At 37.5% G+C, this 14,594-nt stretch overlaps 2 protein-coding genes across 2 annotated transcripts; both read right to left on the bottom strand.

Moving 5' to 3' along the window:
* Positions 1-3,803: 3,803 nt before the first annotated feature.
* LOC113750200 (uncharacterized protein At5g01610-like) lies at positions 3,804-4,821 on the bottom strand. The gene has a single exon (XM_027294178.1). It carries the CDS (start codon positions 4,698-4,700, stop codon positions 4,146-4,148), a length of 555 nt encoding a protein of 184 aa, XP_027149979.1. The 5' UTR covers positions 4,701-4,821; the 3' UTR covers positions 3,804-4,145.
* A 1,347-nt stretch (positions 4,822-6,168) lies between these two features.
* LOC113777532 (exocyst complex component SEC15B) lies at positions 6,169-9,081 on the bottom strand. Its single transcript, XM_027322655.1, has one exon. It carries the CDS (start codon positions 8,935-8,937, stop codon positions 6,520-6,522), a length of 2,418 nt encoding a protein of 805 aa, XP_027178456.1. The 5' UTR covers positions 8,938-9,081; the 3' UTR covers positions 6,169-6,519.
* Between the last annotated feature and the right edge of the window lie 5,513 nt (positions 9,082-14,594).

Genomic DNA, 14,594 nt, shown 5'->3' on the forward strand with positions numbered 1-14,594 from the left:
GTGAATATTTTAGATGATTGTGGAACCATACCCCGTTTCAAGTTTAATCTGGTCAAACTAAGAGATACAGAACAACACATGGACAATGATTTGCAATTGATAGGTATTTCATTCTTAATTAACCATACTTATATTTAAGTTGTATATTTGAACTGGTATTACTTATACTTTTTGATCTTTTGCAGATGTAATTGGTTTAGTTGTATCTGTTGGTTCAACACTATCAAATATCTATCAATGATAAAACTAAGTGTGACATACTTTTACTTGACAAAAGGTTAGTTAATAGATTCAATATCTTTAAAATATTTTATATTCTGCAAATTTTGATTTATACTTACCAAAATTCTCTAAATGAAGTTTGACAGTAGTTCGGTTGACTTTATGTGATAAATTTGCAACTGATGATAGTGAACACTTGCCTCAAACTGTTACAAAAAATAATGTTTTGCTAGCCTATGGTATTTGTGTGAGAAATTATAAAGGTAATTCAATTTATTTTCACTTTATTTTATTTAATTTTTATAGTTTATCAATAATATGCACATTGTGCAGGACCATCACTTTATACTATTCGAGCAAGCAAATTGTATGTCAATTACTACTTGGATTTAGCTCAATACCTATATAGTTGGTAAGTTTTACAAATACCAAAATATTAAATTATTAATAATATTTCATACCCTTACGAATATGTATTTGAAAAATGTGCAGGTTTGAGAATGATAAATGTGCTCAAAAATTAGTGACGTGGTTGCGGTCATGCAATTTTACAATGTCCCAAGCATTGTTGATATCAAATGCTAAGAGAATATCGATATCCGAATATGCAGTTCTACCTACGGTACAATTCCTCTCAATTAATTAAGTAATGAATAAGTATCTACATGTAGTTTCGAATTAATAATTGTAATTTATACATTCTTTGGATGGTTATAGGTTAAATATTTTCGGATACTTGCTTACATTCAAAGTATCAACATAGATAATATGTTCCATGAGTTATGCAAAAATTGTGGACAACCATGTCAATCTCATTTTGTAAAAATGGTGTGTATCCATTGTAATGATGTAGTCGACATTATTGTTAGGTAATTATTTTCATATATTTTGAATTTTAATATAATTTTTTGCATGATACATCACAATTTCTTTTTAACAGATACAATGTTAACATAGAAGTTAGAGATTCCAGTGGTAACCTATACCTCACTTTTCAAGACAAGCATGCACGATTCATGTTTCGTTGTAATGCTTCTTATCTTATAAATTTAAAAACAAAGGTATACATTATTTATATGTATATATTTTTATATAATATTATTTACAAACTGTCTAAAACAAAATATAATTTTAAATTATGTATGTTTTTAATTGTTAGAAAAATAGAGGTGCATTATTCGACTAACACATTAATTCATGCAAAAATTGTGCATTCTCATTTATAGTACAAACTTCACAAAAATCAACAGAATTAATTAAACCGCCAATACTGGCGTTCGTACTTAGAGGTGACTGGTGTGAAGAATGTTCACACCTTTGTAGAAGATTATCAAATCAAAGGCAAAATGTTTGTAAGTATTTCATTTACTTATCAAATTAAATATTCAATTATATTTAATTGGACCCTTATGTCGCTCAATTTATGATATAGACTTCTATTTTTTTTCATCAAAGTGATAGTTTATAAATAATGGAGATGTTTTATCATATATTGAACTATTGTTACAAAGTTTCATTTTTTTAAATATACTTTCATGTGCCCGTGATTATAATATTTTACTATTTTTAAATTCCTCCATAGATTGTAATTTTTTTCAAAAATATAATCTGCTGTGCGTAGCACGGGTATTTATACTAGTTTTGTACTAAAATTACAAGTTGTGCAAACAAAATTACGCCGTGTGCAACCAAAATTGCAACCGTCCGTGCCCCTTGTCCCACATTCCACGATGAGAGTGTGTTTGGATTGCAAATTTATCTCAAATAATAATACGCTTGCATCATAAACACATTTTTCAATCCACCTTTTTATATTTCCAACTACTTTTTATCTCACATACATCAAATCACAAAAAATACTACAGTAATTATTCCAAATAATATTTCAGATAATACTCTATCCAAACACACTTTTTGATATTTACCACTATTGTCTCACTTGTCTTTCTCACGTAATTGCAATGGCATGTCAATCAGGAAATAAGTTCAGAAACATCTTTCTAACAATTTAGATTATCTCCTCTAAAGTTTAAAAAATTACATTAACCTCTCTTATTATTATTACTAAAAGACTACACTGACCTTCACAAAATCTACTAATCATATGAAAATGGAGTTAAAAAAAACAAAAAAAAAATCCTTTCCCACTAAAACCTCTTTATTTAAAAACCTCATGTCTCATTTCATCTACGACAATATCTAAAAACTCTCATCTTGTTTCCTCTGATTGGATTTCTTGTTCAATTATGCAAAAAAGCCGATCAGCCAATAAGGATACATTTGTTCTAACTTAAAATTCTTCTATCATTAAAGTTGTTTTAGAAATCATGTAAGGATAATATAGGATATTCATTGCATCCTTTGTGCATATATTACCAATTGTTATCAAGACACGACATATGAAGAAGGTTTCTATAAATTTTCAAACTTCATGGAAGGTAACTATAACTGTGAAAAACTTTAAGGTACGTTTATGAAATTATCCCATCAATCAATTTCCTACTTATCATTTATCAAGCCATTCAAGAACCCCACCATTCTTTTTTTTTTCCTTTTTTTTTTCGTGGATCGGTGCTTGTCTAATCCTATACTTACTCCTAGTCCTACTCTAACTTATACTAAGGGAAGGGCCTAATTGGACAATTAAAAAATCGCAAAGATTGAACTACAGTCAGATCAGACGGATGCACTGCACACTAAAGGGAGGACCGCACCATTCTATTATGTCTTGTGACTCCATTGCCCCGTCAATGGTACAAACTTTTTTTTTTGAGGGAATTGGACAGGAAACTTAGGTAGAGGATCCATTTCGGATTCAAACTGTAGTGGATTTGTTTGGATAAAGTATTATTTGAAATTATTACTATAGCACTTTTTTTTTATGTGATGTATGTGAAATAAAAAGATGGTTAAAAATATACTAAGATGAGCTGAAAAAATGTGTTTATGATGCAAGCCAAATATTATTTAGAATAATTTGCTATCCAAATACTCTCAAAATTATCACTTGCTAGTTACAACACCACCAATGCGTGTTGCAGTGCAAGTCGAGATGTCCTTTTTTTTTTAAAATTAATTGACAATATCTATACGCTATGTATACTTTAACCTAAAGGAGTGTCCAACTAGATCATAGGAAGCTAAAGAGAGGAAAATCCACCTCTAAATAAAAAAGGTACACTAATGCACATGAGCAGGTGCAAAGATCTATAAAACCTTAAAACTGCAAATTCCCTATTACATTCTATGCTATGCATGTTGGTCAGATGCTCTCAAATATTCACACATTCTTTTTAGTTCCATTTCTAACGTTTTCCACTAAAAGTAGCTCATAGAGTCAGTAGTATTACACATTTTTTTTTTCAAAAAAAATATAATTCGGACTAGTCATACTTAGCTTTGTCCTTTACCCCGTTATTTATCTATTTATTTATTTTTTACTTCCGAGAGAAAATAATAATGACGGATAACTAATAAGCTCAAAATTTTCGATTAAAAAAAGGCTAAAAAATTAAAAACATCGTGAAACACATTGGTCAGTGCATTTTTATCGAAAAAAACCTGCGAGGTGCTGTCCTAACTCAGGAAATGAATATTTAGGATTGATTGTTGTTGGGTCCCGTTCTCAAGTGTCAGACTGAACTTCTACGGACGCAATCCGGACTCCCTGGGCTTGGGCTTGGGCTTGGGCTTGGGTTTCAAGTTCCACCACCGGTAATCCCACACAAGCCACAAATTGCACAGTCGCCGGTATTTTTAACAAAGTGATGGACTGTATAGAATATACAGGATGCCCGCCCCGGCGCGGCAACAAATACTCATTACCTATTTGCTTTCATTGCAGACTCTTTTGCTAATTCAAATCCGAATGGACTGTAAAAAAGTGATGATTTAACTTTGAAGTGAAAATCTCCCCTAACAAGTCAGTAGTGTAAAGACGAAGACAGATACCAGTTATTTTTCCAATCACCACCACCTGTAACACATTTAAACCCACATCCACACCGGGGAGACACCTCAAAATCACGGACCGGAAACTTGGCGGAGGTGATACCAACCGAGAACTCAAGATCTTCCCCATTCCGTCTTACCTCCACTATCTTCAACGACAGCTTCAGCACTTCAACGCTAACACCTCTGAGTTTGGTGAGCCGATCCTTCGATATCACTCCGGATATGGTGGACTTGTACCTCAGCTTGTATAAATTCGTCAGCCAAAAGCTGCAGGTGCCATTTAGATGAGCCGAGAACTCACCGGTGTTGGGCTTCAAATCATAGCCGGTTGCACCCTGTGGAAGAAGACCCACAGGAAAGTCGTATTGCTCAAGAGCTTCGTAAGCCGAAGGCTTCTCCTTTCCAGAATAAGCACATAGGCAAAAGGGGCAGAGGCAGAGTAGGGTCAACCACGATGACATGGATTGGATACCTTTTGGCTTAAGAAAACTACTACCACCCCAATAATATTCTGCTCTCTTCATTTTTCTGGGCTTTTTCCCCGTAATGGACGGACGTTCAAAAGTAGTGCCTCATATAGAATTCGCGACAACTTCAACAGCTAATGCCTAGTTGGTATCTCCCGAAGTTTACAAAATTACATTAGTAAAGGTGAATGAAGGAAAAAGAAAGGTAAAATTTAAAAAATTTTCTACTCAAAATCATAAATATCATAGCAAACATCATGTCAAAAGAAATGAATAACCTATTTTGTTGAATATTGTGATAACTAGTATAATTTTATTGCTTATTTATGTTATGTAATTTATTATATGTGAACTTTTTGACTAATAAAATATGTATATTAATTATTTTTATTTTTTTATTAATACAACTTATATACATGCATATTATGAAATTAAAATTCCATCTCTCTTCTCAAAGTATTTTTTTAATGTTATTTTTTCTAATTGAACTAATTTTGTTATCAAAACTTTAACTTTATGAGAGATTTGTATTACTTTACAAACTTCAGAGGAGGCTAGTGAAATTATTAAAAACCTTAGGGGAGGTATCTGAAATTATCCCTAATGCCTAATGGGGAATTTTGACCCCAAAAAAAAAAATGCCAAATGGGGAAGGCTACAAATAATTGTCGCTATTGGTACACTATCATCTTAGCTGTCATGCACCTCCACCTGTCCACGTGGTGCTGTTTCTTTTTTTTTTTTTTTTGGGGTGTTTTTGTTTTTTGTTTTTTTTCGGGTGAGTTCTCCAAATAACAATTTAAAAATCCATTGATGTTAATACCCGCTAGACGACCAGTGCAAGCAATCAATAATGAAAGTTACAAACAGAACGAGTTCTTAAACCACTGAATGTTGCTGATACTTCCCCTTCAATTATCAGATGCCAATCAACATCCAGTTGAGCCAACAACCAGGGAACCTTTTTTTTTTTCCGGCAACGATGACATTTCAACCAGGGACCTACCCAATTCAAGAAGACAAAAAATAGAAAGCAATGGGAATCTGGCGATTATTAGAGGGAATATTACAGAAAAAGCAGAGATCAACTGTAGTAGAATGGAGGATTAACAGGATATAATTTCCTCAAGACTCAATTTACATGTAAACCTTTCTTTCCTGTACCTGTTCGGTTTTCAAGCAACGGAACATTATTGTATGAGTTCTAAAATAGACTTAAATCATCTATACAATTCATATGTCCTATTTACAGAGTATTAGTTCCCCAATCCTCGGGTATTAAGCTTTTATGTTTTTGAGGTTTTAGAGATTCTAAAGCCAAAACAGAAAAGCAATCCCGAAAAACCATTATTTTTTGGGGGAAGAGTAGAAGGGGGGATGAGGAGGCGTTGATTAATCTTTTGGTATGTTCTTCGTTCTAAAAGGAAGAGTAAAGTAAAGATAACAAAGAACAGCAACTGAAACAGAAAGGGAAATCACCAAAAGGTTGGCATGAACATAGCCAGGTAAGGACATGATCCCACGGTTACAATGTCAAAATATAACGAATTGCAAAATCAAGTAAATAAAGCAAAGAAAAAATAATTTTTGGTTAAGTTGGACATAAACCAAGTCTGATAGAGCTACCTACGATCTTAAGAGACCAAGCAACATTCTAATCAGCAAACAGAAACAAGCTATTGGAGCTGCAAGAGAGTGTGATGAAGTACGTAACACCAAATTTCATGGGCAATTATGAAAATTTGAATAGAAACAACCAATGAATAATAACGCGAGCCAACATACTATGATTAAGCTAATTCCAACTAGTGTAAAGTAACTGGCGAGCCAATGGAAGAATTACCAGCAAATAAGCACGTATAGAGAATGAATAAATTTAATTCACATCTTTCAGTCGTTTTATCAATGCATCTAGAGATTTCTTCTTCGTATTCTGCTTCGCTCCCCTTGTTCCAAATGACCCAAACAGCCTGTCGGATTGATCCCTTAACTTCTCTGAAATGGCCACTACTTTGCGGTAGTCCAAAGCATTATAACTTCTCTCTCGGATAACTGGATTTAAGAAGTTCTCAGGATGATTGCTCAAGAGCAAGTTAATCAATTGCCTTGACTCAACAAGTGCTGTTTTCAACTCATTTGCATCTGCATCAGACAAAAGTGTAGCTTGGTTCTCAGCAAATGATTCCAACATCCGGATATCCACATCAAGTCCCATAATAGCGTTTACGTTAAATCTCTTAACTGATTCCCCAAGTAAAGCTCCAACGATCATCTCAGATATGTGAGAAAGAACATCTTGCAGAACCCTCTTAAGAACCTCAACCGGCAAAATCTGCTGAGCAGTAGAGACGAGAGTTTCTAGAAATATAATCACCTCATTCGCATATTCATTACCACCCTGTAGAGTATCATCGGCCATCCAGTTCACATTCTCAATTAGAGTCAAAAATCCATCGACCTTCTGCTTAAGCAACCCAGAGAGCATCTCCTCAGCTGCATCACGAGCTTTCGTTAGAGGAAACTGCTTCCTGCCCCTTTCGGCCATTCTTAAAGGAATTCCTGAAAGTTGTGCAGCATGGCAAAAAAAGAAGTCACAAGCACGCTCAAATACAGCCATATTCGCTGCCATCTGCATTGCCTGAGTAACCCCGTTAACTGAAGTATTAATGATCTTCAATAAAGCCCCATCCAGAACTTCAGCCAAGAGCCTATCCAAATACTTCTTCACCACATCATAGAACTCGAGCTGTCCGCCATACGACATGAAACTCACCGAATCCTCAATGAATGACCGCACAATTCTACAGCAATCAGGCACGGTGGAAGAAAATGGTGCAACATAAGGGAATGCGGGCATAAGATTAGAAGTTTGTAACTGAAACGAGAGAACGTTCATGGAATATTCATACTCTTTCTTCATATACATCTGCTCAAGCTTATCCGCGGCAAGAGCCTCGGCAATCTGCTTACGACAATCAGACAACAAGAGCTCATGATACTTATCCCTGTGCTTGCTCAAAACATCAAGCAAAGCATCAGTAGGATAACCATATCTCCGCAACGTAACGCCAAGCAAACTCACATAATCCTTTATCAGTAGCAGATGATTAGCTGTCTGCATTCTAGAGAATTGATCCTCTAAAACGGAACACATTTTGCTCACAGCAGTATCCCACAAATTCTCAACCTCCATCTTCGAAATTAACCCCCCACCAGTCCTCAAAACTCTATCCTCAACTATAAAGAACCCGGCAATTTGAGCCAAAAAGGTTTGATGCGATTCGAGAAAAGGGGTCATTGAAGATACCTGAAAATCCGAAGTTAATTGAAGCTTCCGGTTTTCGAAATAATACTGCCTGAAACGATCCTCCAGCCCAAGAGTCTGGTGAATATGATGGGCTCGGTACAAGGGCATCAAATCAAATCCCAAAGCCCCTGCCCCACCGTTACCATAGCCTTCCCTGTTATTCTCGCTGAATCCGTCTAGCCCTTCATCATCTTCTTCCTCAAGCGCGTAAACGCAGTCCCGAAGACTCAGACGACTCTGCTCCTCGGCTTGCCTCTGCTTGATCCTGAGCTCCTCCTCTCTCTGCCTAGCAGCTGAGGCTTGCCCAATCGCGAGTTGACCCAGATTCCGACTCACTATTCGAATCTCCACCAGCCAGTCCCCGAACTCCTTGCTTACTTTCCTCTCTATATGAGCTCGAATCTCCGGGATCTGCTTCTCCAGCATGCGCCGGAGAGTAGACGACGGCATCTTTTTCAGAAGCTCACGCTCAATCGAGTCCACGCACTTGAGGGCCATGTAGAAGTTGTTGTTGGAGAGATGAAAATTGGCTCGGGAGCAGAGCTCGACTAATTGAGCACAGGTCCGAAGAGATTCGATGGCGAGAGTGATGTTCTTGCATTTGTTGCGGGCCTCGACGAAGGAATCCAGGGAGGTGAGCAAGGGGAGGGCGACGGACTGAAGCTGGGAGTTGGAAATGGAGAGAGAGGATTTTAGGGAATCGACGTCGGAGAGGAGGGAGCGGAGGTCGTCGACTGCCATGATGAAGTCTTGGTAGTGGGCCCTACAAACGTCCTCGATTTCGGACTCTTTGGATCGGGAGAAGTGTCGGAGGTGGTGAAGGAGGGTCTCGGGTTTACCGGTGGCGAAGGCCTTGCGGACGAAGGGGCCTAAGTCCTCGCCGTTGCAGATGGCAGCAGAGAGGAGGAGCTGGTCTTGTTTGTCGGCGGAATCGCCGTTGTCAGTTGAAGCCGGAACTACTTTCCGGCGCATCTTGGACGAGTGCATGGGATGGGTTGGGGAGTTGGAACGGACAGTAAGTGCTAGAGCGACGGAGCCGCTAAAAATGGAGGGGATTTAGGAAGGAGGAAAATAAAACCCGCCAAAAAAAAAAAAAAAACGGAGTTGGGAGACCGCTGAAGAAGAAGAAGAAAAAGAAGATCGTGGATTCGTGAAAAGTGGGGTGGTTAGGACTTAGGACATTGAGGAGGTCCGCTTAGAATTTTAGTCCCCTCCAGTAATCTTAGGTATCTATTGACTAAAATGCCACTGGAATGGGTTGGGTGGGTTGGTTTGACGGAGTTTGCACTTTGTTCTTCATCTCATCTCATAGTTAAAAAGATGCTCCAGGAAGTGTTACGTTAAAGGTAAGGAATTAGAAAAGGGCAGTCAGAATTTGAAAGAAGAGAAGGAAGCATTTCGAGGTCTTTTCGTCATTTTCCTGCTCTCATTTCGCACGACTGTCTGAAGTCGAAGTATTAGTCAAAATCAGACGCCGTCCAAAAGCATATCCAATTGTCGACCCCCGGCGGCCAACTGCCTCGACGTACAACGCAGCTACGGAGTACATACCAATTTTCTAACTAAAAGAAAATTTGGATTCTTGCATCTTATTGCATTCCGCCCTAAACTTTATATAATTTCTCAAAGATTGTGTTTAGATCGGTGGATTTGATTCTTTTGAATTTAGCGAAGGATGTGATTCATTTGGATAAGTGGTTGCTTACAAAATATTACGTTTTTCAATCATCCTTTTTTATTTTCTTAATTTTCTATTTATCTCCAATATATTGAAAATTAGATCGACTTAAGCCGTCCATGGATTTGATCTGGTTCATAATTTGGGTTGACTAGGCCTAAGACTCGGTCAAAATTTTATTAACCGTGCAAGCTGGAATGCATCATAAACTGGCAGTTTATGCTTTCGTCGATTGAAAAGAAAAAATGATACATTTTTCCAATTCTAAAGACTAATCACTAAAATTTATCTTTCAAAATCCAAGTTCTTTGGAAATATTTTTGTTTTTATTAGGTGATGTCTTAACTCTTAAGTTAGTCCACGAGATATCTTACTCTATGCATGTATATTTATATATTTTATTTTTGAAAAAAAAAATCATTGAACCTAGATTGAATCAGTCAGATCGATTGAATCGCTATCCGGACACTTCATTAGTTCACTTATCGATCTGAGTTTTAAAACATTATTATTTATCTCACATACATCACATCATGAAATGTGTTACATTAAATTCATTCTTATTTGAACACACTCGTTCTAAGGATGGTGACGAAATGAGTATTCTCGAAAATTTTTCTTATCAAACCCTATCGAGTGATCCTACGAGTTTTAATTACTATTACCTAACCCTCTTCATGCGAGTTCCGATTACCCATCGGGTACTCTCTATCTGCTAATTTGAATGATCAAAAAATAATTATTTTTATGAAACTAAAATTAATTTATACGTCACCGTAAATCAATAATACAAACATTGAGTCTTATATTTGGACAAAGCAATAGAACATACATGTACAAAATTCAACATTTTATGAAAACTAAATCAACATTATTCTATTTTTAATCACAATTGTCTCCATTTGAGACTTCTAGTTAAATCATGCTTCTCACTACTAGCAATTTCAGCAAATTTCCAGAAGAAGATTCAGACGATCATTCTCATGGTCATTTCCAAACAACTAGTTTTATACAAAACATGACAGAGAACGCTTGACACTATGAATATGGAGAATAAAAATACAAACTAAAGAGAATAAGAGGGTTATGGACTGTGCAACGAGTTAGTTTAGAGGTATGGGTTATTAAACTATAAAGGGTAAAATACACTAAACCCCCTTGTGATTTGGGTTATTATCATAAAGCCTCCTCATTATTTGAAAATCCCCAAAGAACCCCCACGCCCTCGTGGTTTGGATTAATTTGGGCAATGAACGGAAATCGTCCAATTTAACGGAAAATATGAAATTTCTATATTAACCTTGTTTCAACCTATACTAAAAGTTAGTTCAAGATTTACATAAGATTTTAGAAACTTTCTCACTCCATTTGAGAATAAAGAAACATCAAGTGGCTCATTTGAAAATTTCAAAAATTTGGAGCAGCTGCTGCAGAAGAACATCGAGGAAAAGAAATTGTTGATCCATTCAAGCGATTACCAGATGCAATAGTTTCCGTCATTCTTGACAAAGTTTTTGAAGCCAAATACCTCTGCAGGTGTTCCTTTAGTCTCCAAAAGATTCTCTTCTCTTGTTTACAAATCCGAATCTGTTTCTTTCAAAATCCCTGTTCAGATCTCACTCATCCAACGTAATCCCACACTCCGACTGGCTGCTTTTCCCGGCAAACTGGTCCATGCTGTCACCTATCCTATGGTGTTTCTTCAGCCGGCAGCCTATGACTCCGTCATGTGGACATTTTCGCCACCCTATTGTGCCTTCGATCACTACCTGGTGCTGGATTATCTGCCACAATTTCTTCGTAAGTTTACTTGGTTGAAATCCCTTGTCATAGATTTCGATTATTCCGCTTCCGGGGGCAACAACAATAACCTCAATTTCACCAAGCAGCCAGCTCTAAAGTGGACGTTTGACACAAATTAACAACTAACCCACGGTACTATTGGTACCCTTATATTGATGATGATGATGATGATGATGATTTTCGCATTTTTTGGTGGTCTCGTCCTCGGGTTTCTCTGGGTCCGGTTGAGCTTACGGGTCTGGGTCACGTCAGCCTCCGGGCAGGTATCGGGCCAACCAGTTTAATTGTACTTGGTGGTAGATGATGATGATTCTGAAGGAGTTCGGGGAAATTTTTTTCCCCCTTCTAGTAGAAATTTGTAATTACAAATTGGTGGTGCAAGTTATAACAACTGGGAAAAGCAGATGGTTTTAGGCTTCGAGGAGTTTGAAGGTTGAGGTGTTGGGTTGCTTCGGTTGGTGAAGGGTTGAAGCAAATACTGGATTCCATTGGTGGAATCTTTTGCTGGGTGTCACCGGATTAACAAAGGTTGGTGTTGATTTTGCTTCAGTTTTTCTACTCCAGATGGTTTAGTTCAGGAGAAAGAAGAAAAATGAAGAACAAGGAAGAACAAGGAAAAAAAAAAAGAAAAGAAAAGAAAATGTAAAATTACCACATTACCCTTGATGTATTGTTATCACACTCGCTTGTCAAGCGTGTGTAATTCACTTCCCGTCAAATTGGACGATTTCCGTCCATTATCCAAATTAGTCCAAATCACGAGGGGGTTCTTTGGGGATTTTCAAATAATGAGGAGGCTTTATGATAATAACCCAAACCACAAGGGGGTTTAGTGTATTTTACCCAACTATAAAATTAAGACCTAAGAATATATATATAAAAGGTATCATGTATTGAATTTTTTGGTATCCTCTTATCAAATCCTCTCTGGTTACTCGTCGGTAAATTTGCATAAATACTAAATCCTAATAACCCTAACAAATAACCCATTAATCATCTAATCAAATTAACTATCAAGTCGACTTCCTGTGGGTATTAGATTTTATCCTATCTATTGTGATCCCTAACTAGTTCAGCTAAAATTCTTTTAAAACAAGAAAGGTTTACAGTTAATAAATAGAGTTGGCATTATGATTGAATAAAAAGTGGCTAAATTCCCTTTCTTTCCCCCAATTCGTTCTTGAAGCACCACTAGAGCCACAATTTTGTTCGGCATCTTTAGGCTTTTATGACATTGGAGCTTACTTCGTTCTCGTACAAATACTTGTACACTCACACATAAAAATAGTTTTGGGCGTTTAGAAGTCAGATTGCACTTTAGGATCATTTGATTTTTTTTTATTAGAGAGAAAGTCATGTAAGAAAAAATAAAATGAAAGAAAGTGAAGCAAATGAAAGAAAATCACTCTCCTATAAAATGTTTGGTTGATAAGAAAATTTTTGAGAGAAAATAAGTAGTTTTGTGGCAATTATTTTAAACATTGTAAATAACCAACAAATTTTCTACAAAAACTTTTAGCTTTTGCAGGATATGAAGAGCTTAAAAGTGGAGGAAAATTCGATAACTTCTTGCTAAATAAACACATATAAAGGGAAAAAATAATTTCCATTCATATTTTCACTATTTTTTTAATTTATTTTTTCTAGTAGGGAAAATATAGGATTTAAGAAGTGAAGAGGAGGAAGGGGAATTATAACCAATGATTTCTAAATTCTAAAGTATCAGTTAGTAAATGAATGCCTTTTCAAATATCTTTACACTCTGTTCCAATGCTGTAATAGTGGAATGCGATGGATCTGGCAATGGCAGTGAAAGTATTAAAGAATTGTTGATTTGAACATTGAGGATGCTCACCTCGGCCACCGTCAAGGCTGAGGTCATCTCACTTCGTCCGTCATATAGGCCACGATGATGTCTCTTAGACATGACTCCTGGGCCCTGCCAGATCTCTGGTCTACGGCATGAATGACCTCTATACTTTAGGCATCCCACTTCAGCTGCACGCTGATGATGTCAACCTACCTGACACAATACAGAATCAGTGCTTTATCTGAAAAGCACCTGATACTCTTAATGGTTACTCTCACAGGACTCCTCGTCAGCATGTCCAGAGTGCTACAGTGTCAGAGTCAGATGAAGAGGTGATTTTTGGTAGGTAGCTGGACCGACCTAAATCAGTCATCTCTCGAGTAAGGTGAGGTGAATTCACTTCACCGAAGTGGATGGCACTACTTGTTTATCCGAAGTGGATGGCTGGACTTCTCCCCTGGGATCACTCCGACGATCAAGTTAGTACTAGAACGAGAAAAATAATAGTATGTGTGAATGAACAGTATGCTTACTTGTTGGGAGTACATGAGGGGTATTTATAGAGCGAAAGCGGAAGGTAGGACGGAGGGCTCACGCTGGTGGGACCCATGTCCTGGTCATTACGGCTCTGTTCCCTGCCAGGAGGTCTAACTCTGACACTGTAGCCGCCTGGACATGATGACGGGGAACCTTGCGTAGTAGCCATTAAGAGTATCAGGTGCTTTTCAGATAAAGCACTGGTCCCGGATGATGTCAGGTGCGTTGACATCATCAGCGTGCAGCCGAGGTGGAAGCCTGAGGTGCAGAGGTCACCTGAGCAGCAGACCAGGGACCTGCCCGAGCTCAGGGATCATGCTCAGGACATAACTGCGCTCGGGTGAGGGATGAAATGAGGTCACCTCGGCCGTATGGGGACTGCCGAGGTGAGCATCCTCATCAGACCTCCTGGTGCGGGACAGAGCCGTAATGGACAGGACGTGGGTCCCACTAGTATAAGCCCACCGTCCTGTCCTCCACTCCTGCTCTATAAATACCCCTCATTCACTCCTAACAAGTAAGCATACTGTTCATTCATACCCGCTCTTATTTTCTTGTTTTCTCAATATACTGACTTGATCGTCGGAGTGATTCCAGAGGAGAAGCCGCGCCATTCACTTCGGACAAGCGAATTCATCACACCTCACTTGAGAGATGACTGATTCAGGCCGGTTCCGCTATCCACCAGAAATCACCTCTTCAAACACCTTGTACATTTTGAAATAAATAGCTCATGGGAAAAATAAAGAGATGTGAAGGACAAATTTTAAATGACATATAAATTGAGTAAATTCGAAATTCATCATTTTAACTATT

Source organism: Coffea eugenioides, chromosome 1 (genome assembly GCF_003713205.1).
Source record: "Coffea eugenioides isolate CCC68of chromosome 1, Ceug_1.0, whole genome shotgun sequence".
Classification (NCBI taxonomy): Eukaryota; Viridiplantae; Streptophyta; class Magnoliopsida; order Gentianales; family Rubiaceae; genus Coffea; species Coffea eugenioides.

Excerpts from the sequence above, each read along its gene's own strand:
- LOC113750200 (XM_027294178.1), bottom strand. The coding sequence starts at position 4,700 with ATGAAGAGAGCAGAATATTATTGGGGTGGTAGTAGTTTTCTTAAGCCA.
- LOC113777532 (XM_027322655.1), bottom strand. The coding sequence starts at position 8,937 with ATGCACTCGTCCAAGATGCGCCGGAAAGTAGTTCCGGCTTCAACTGAC.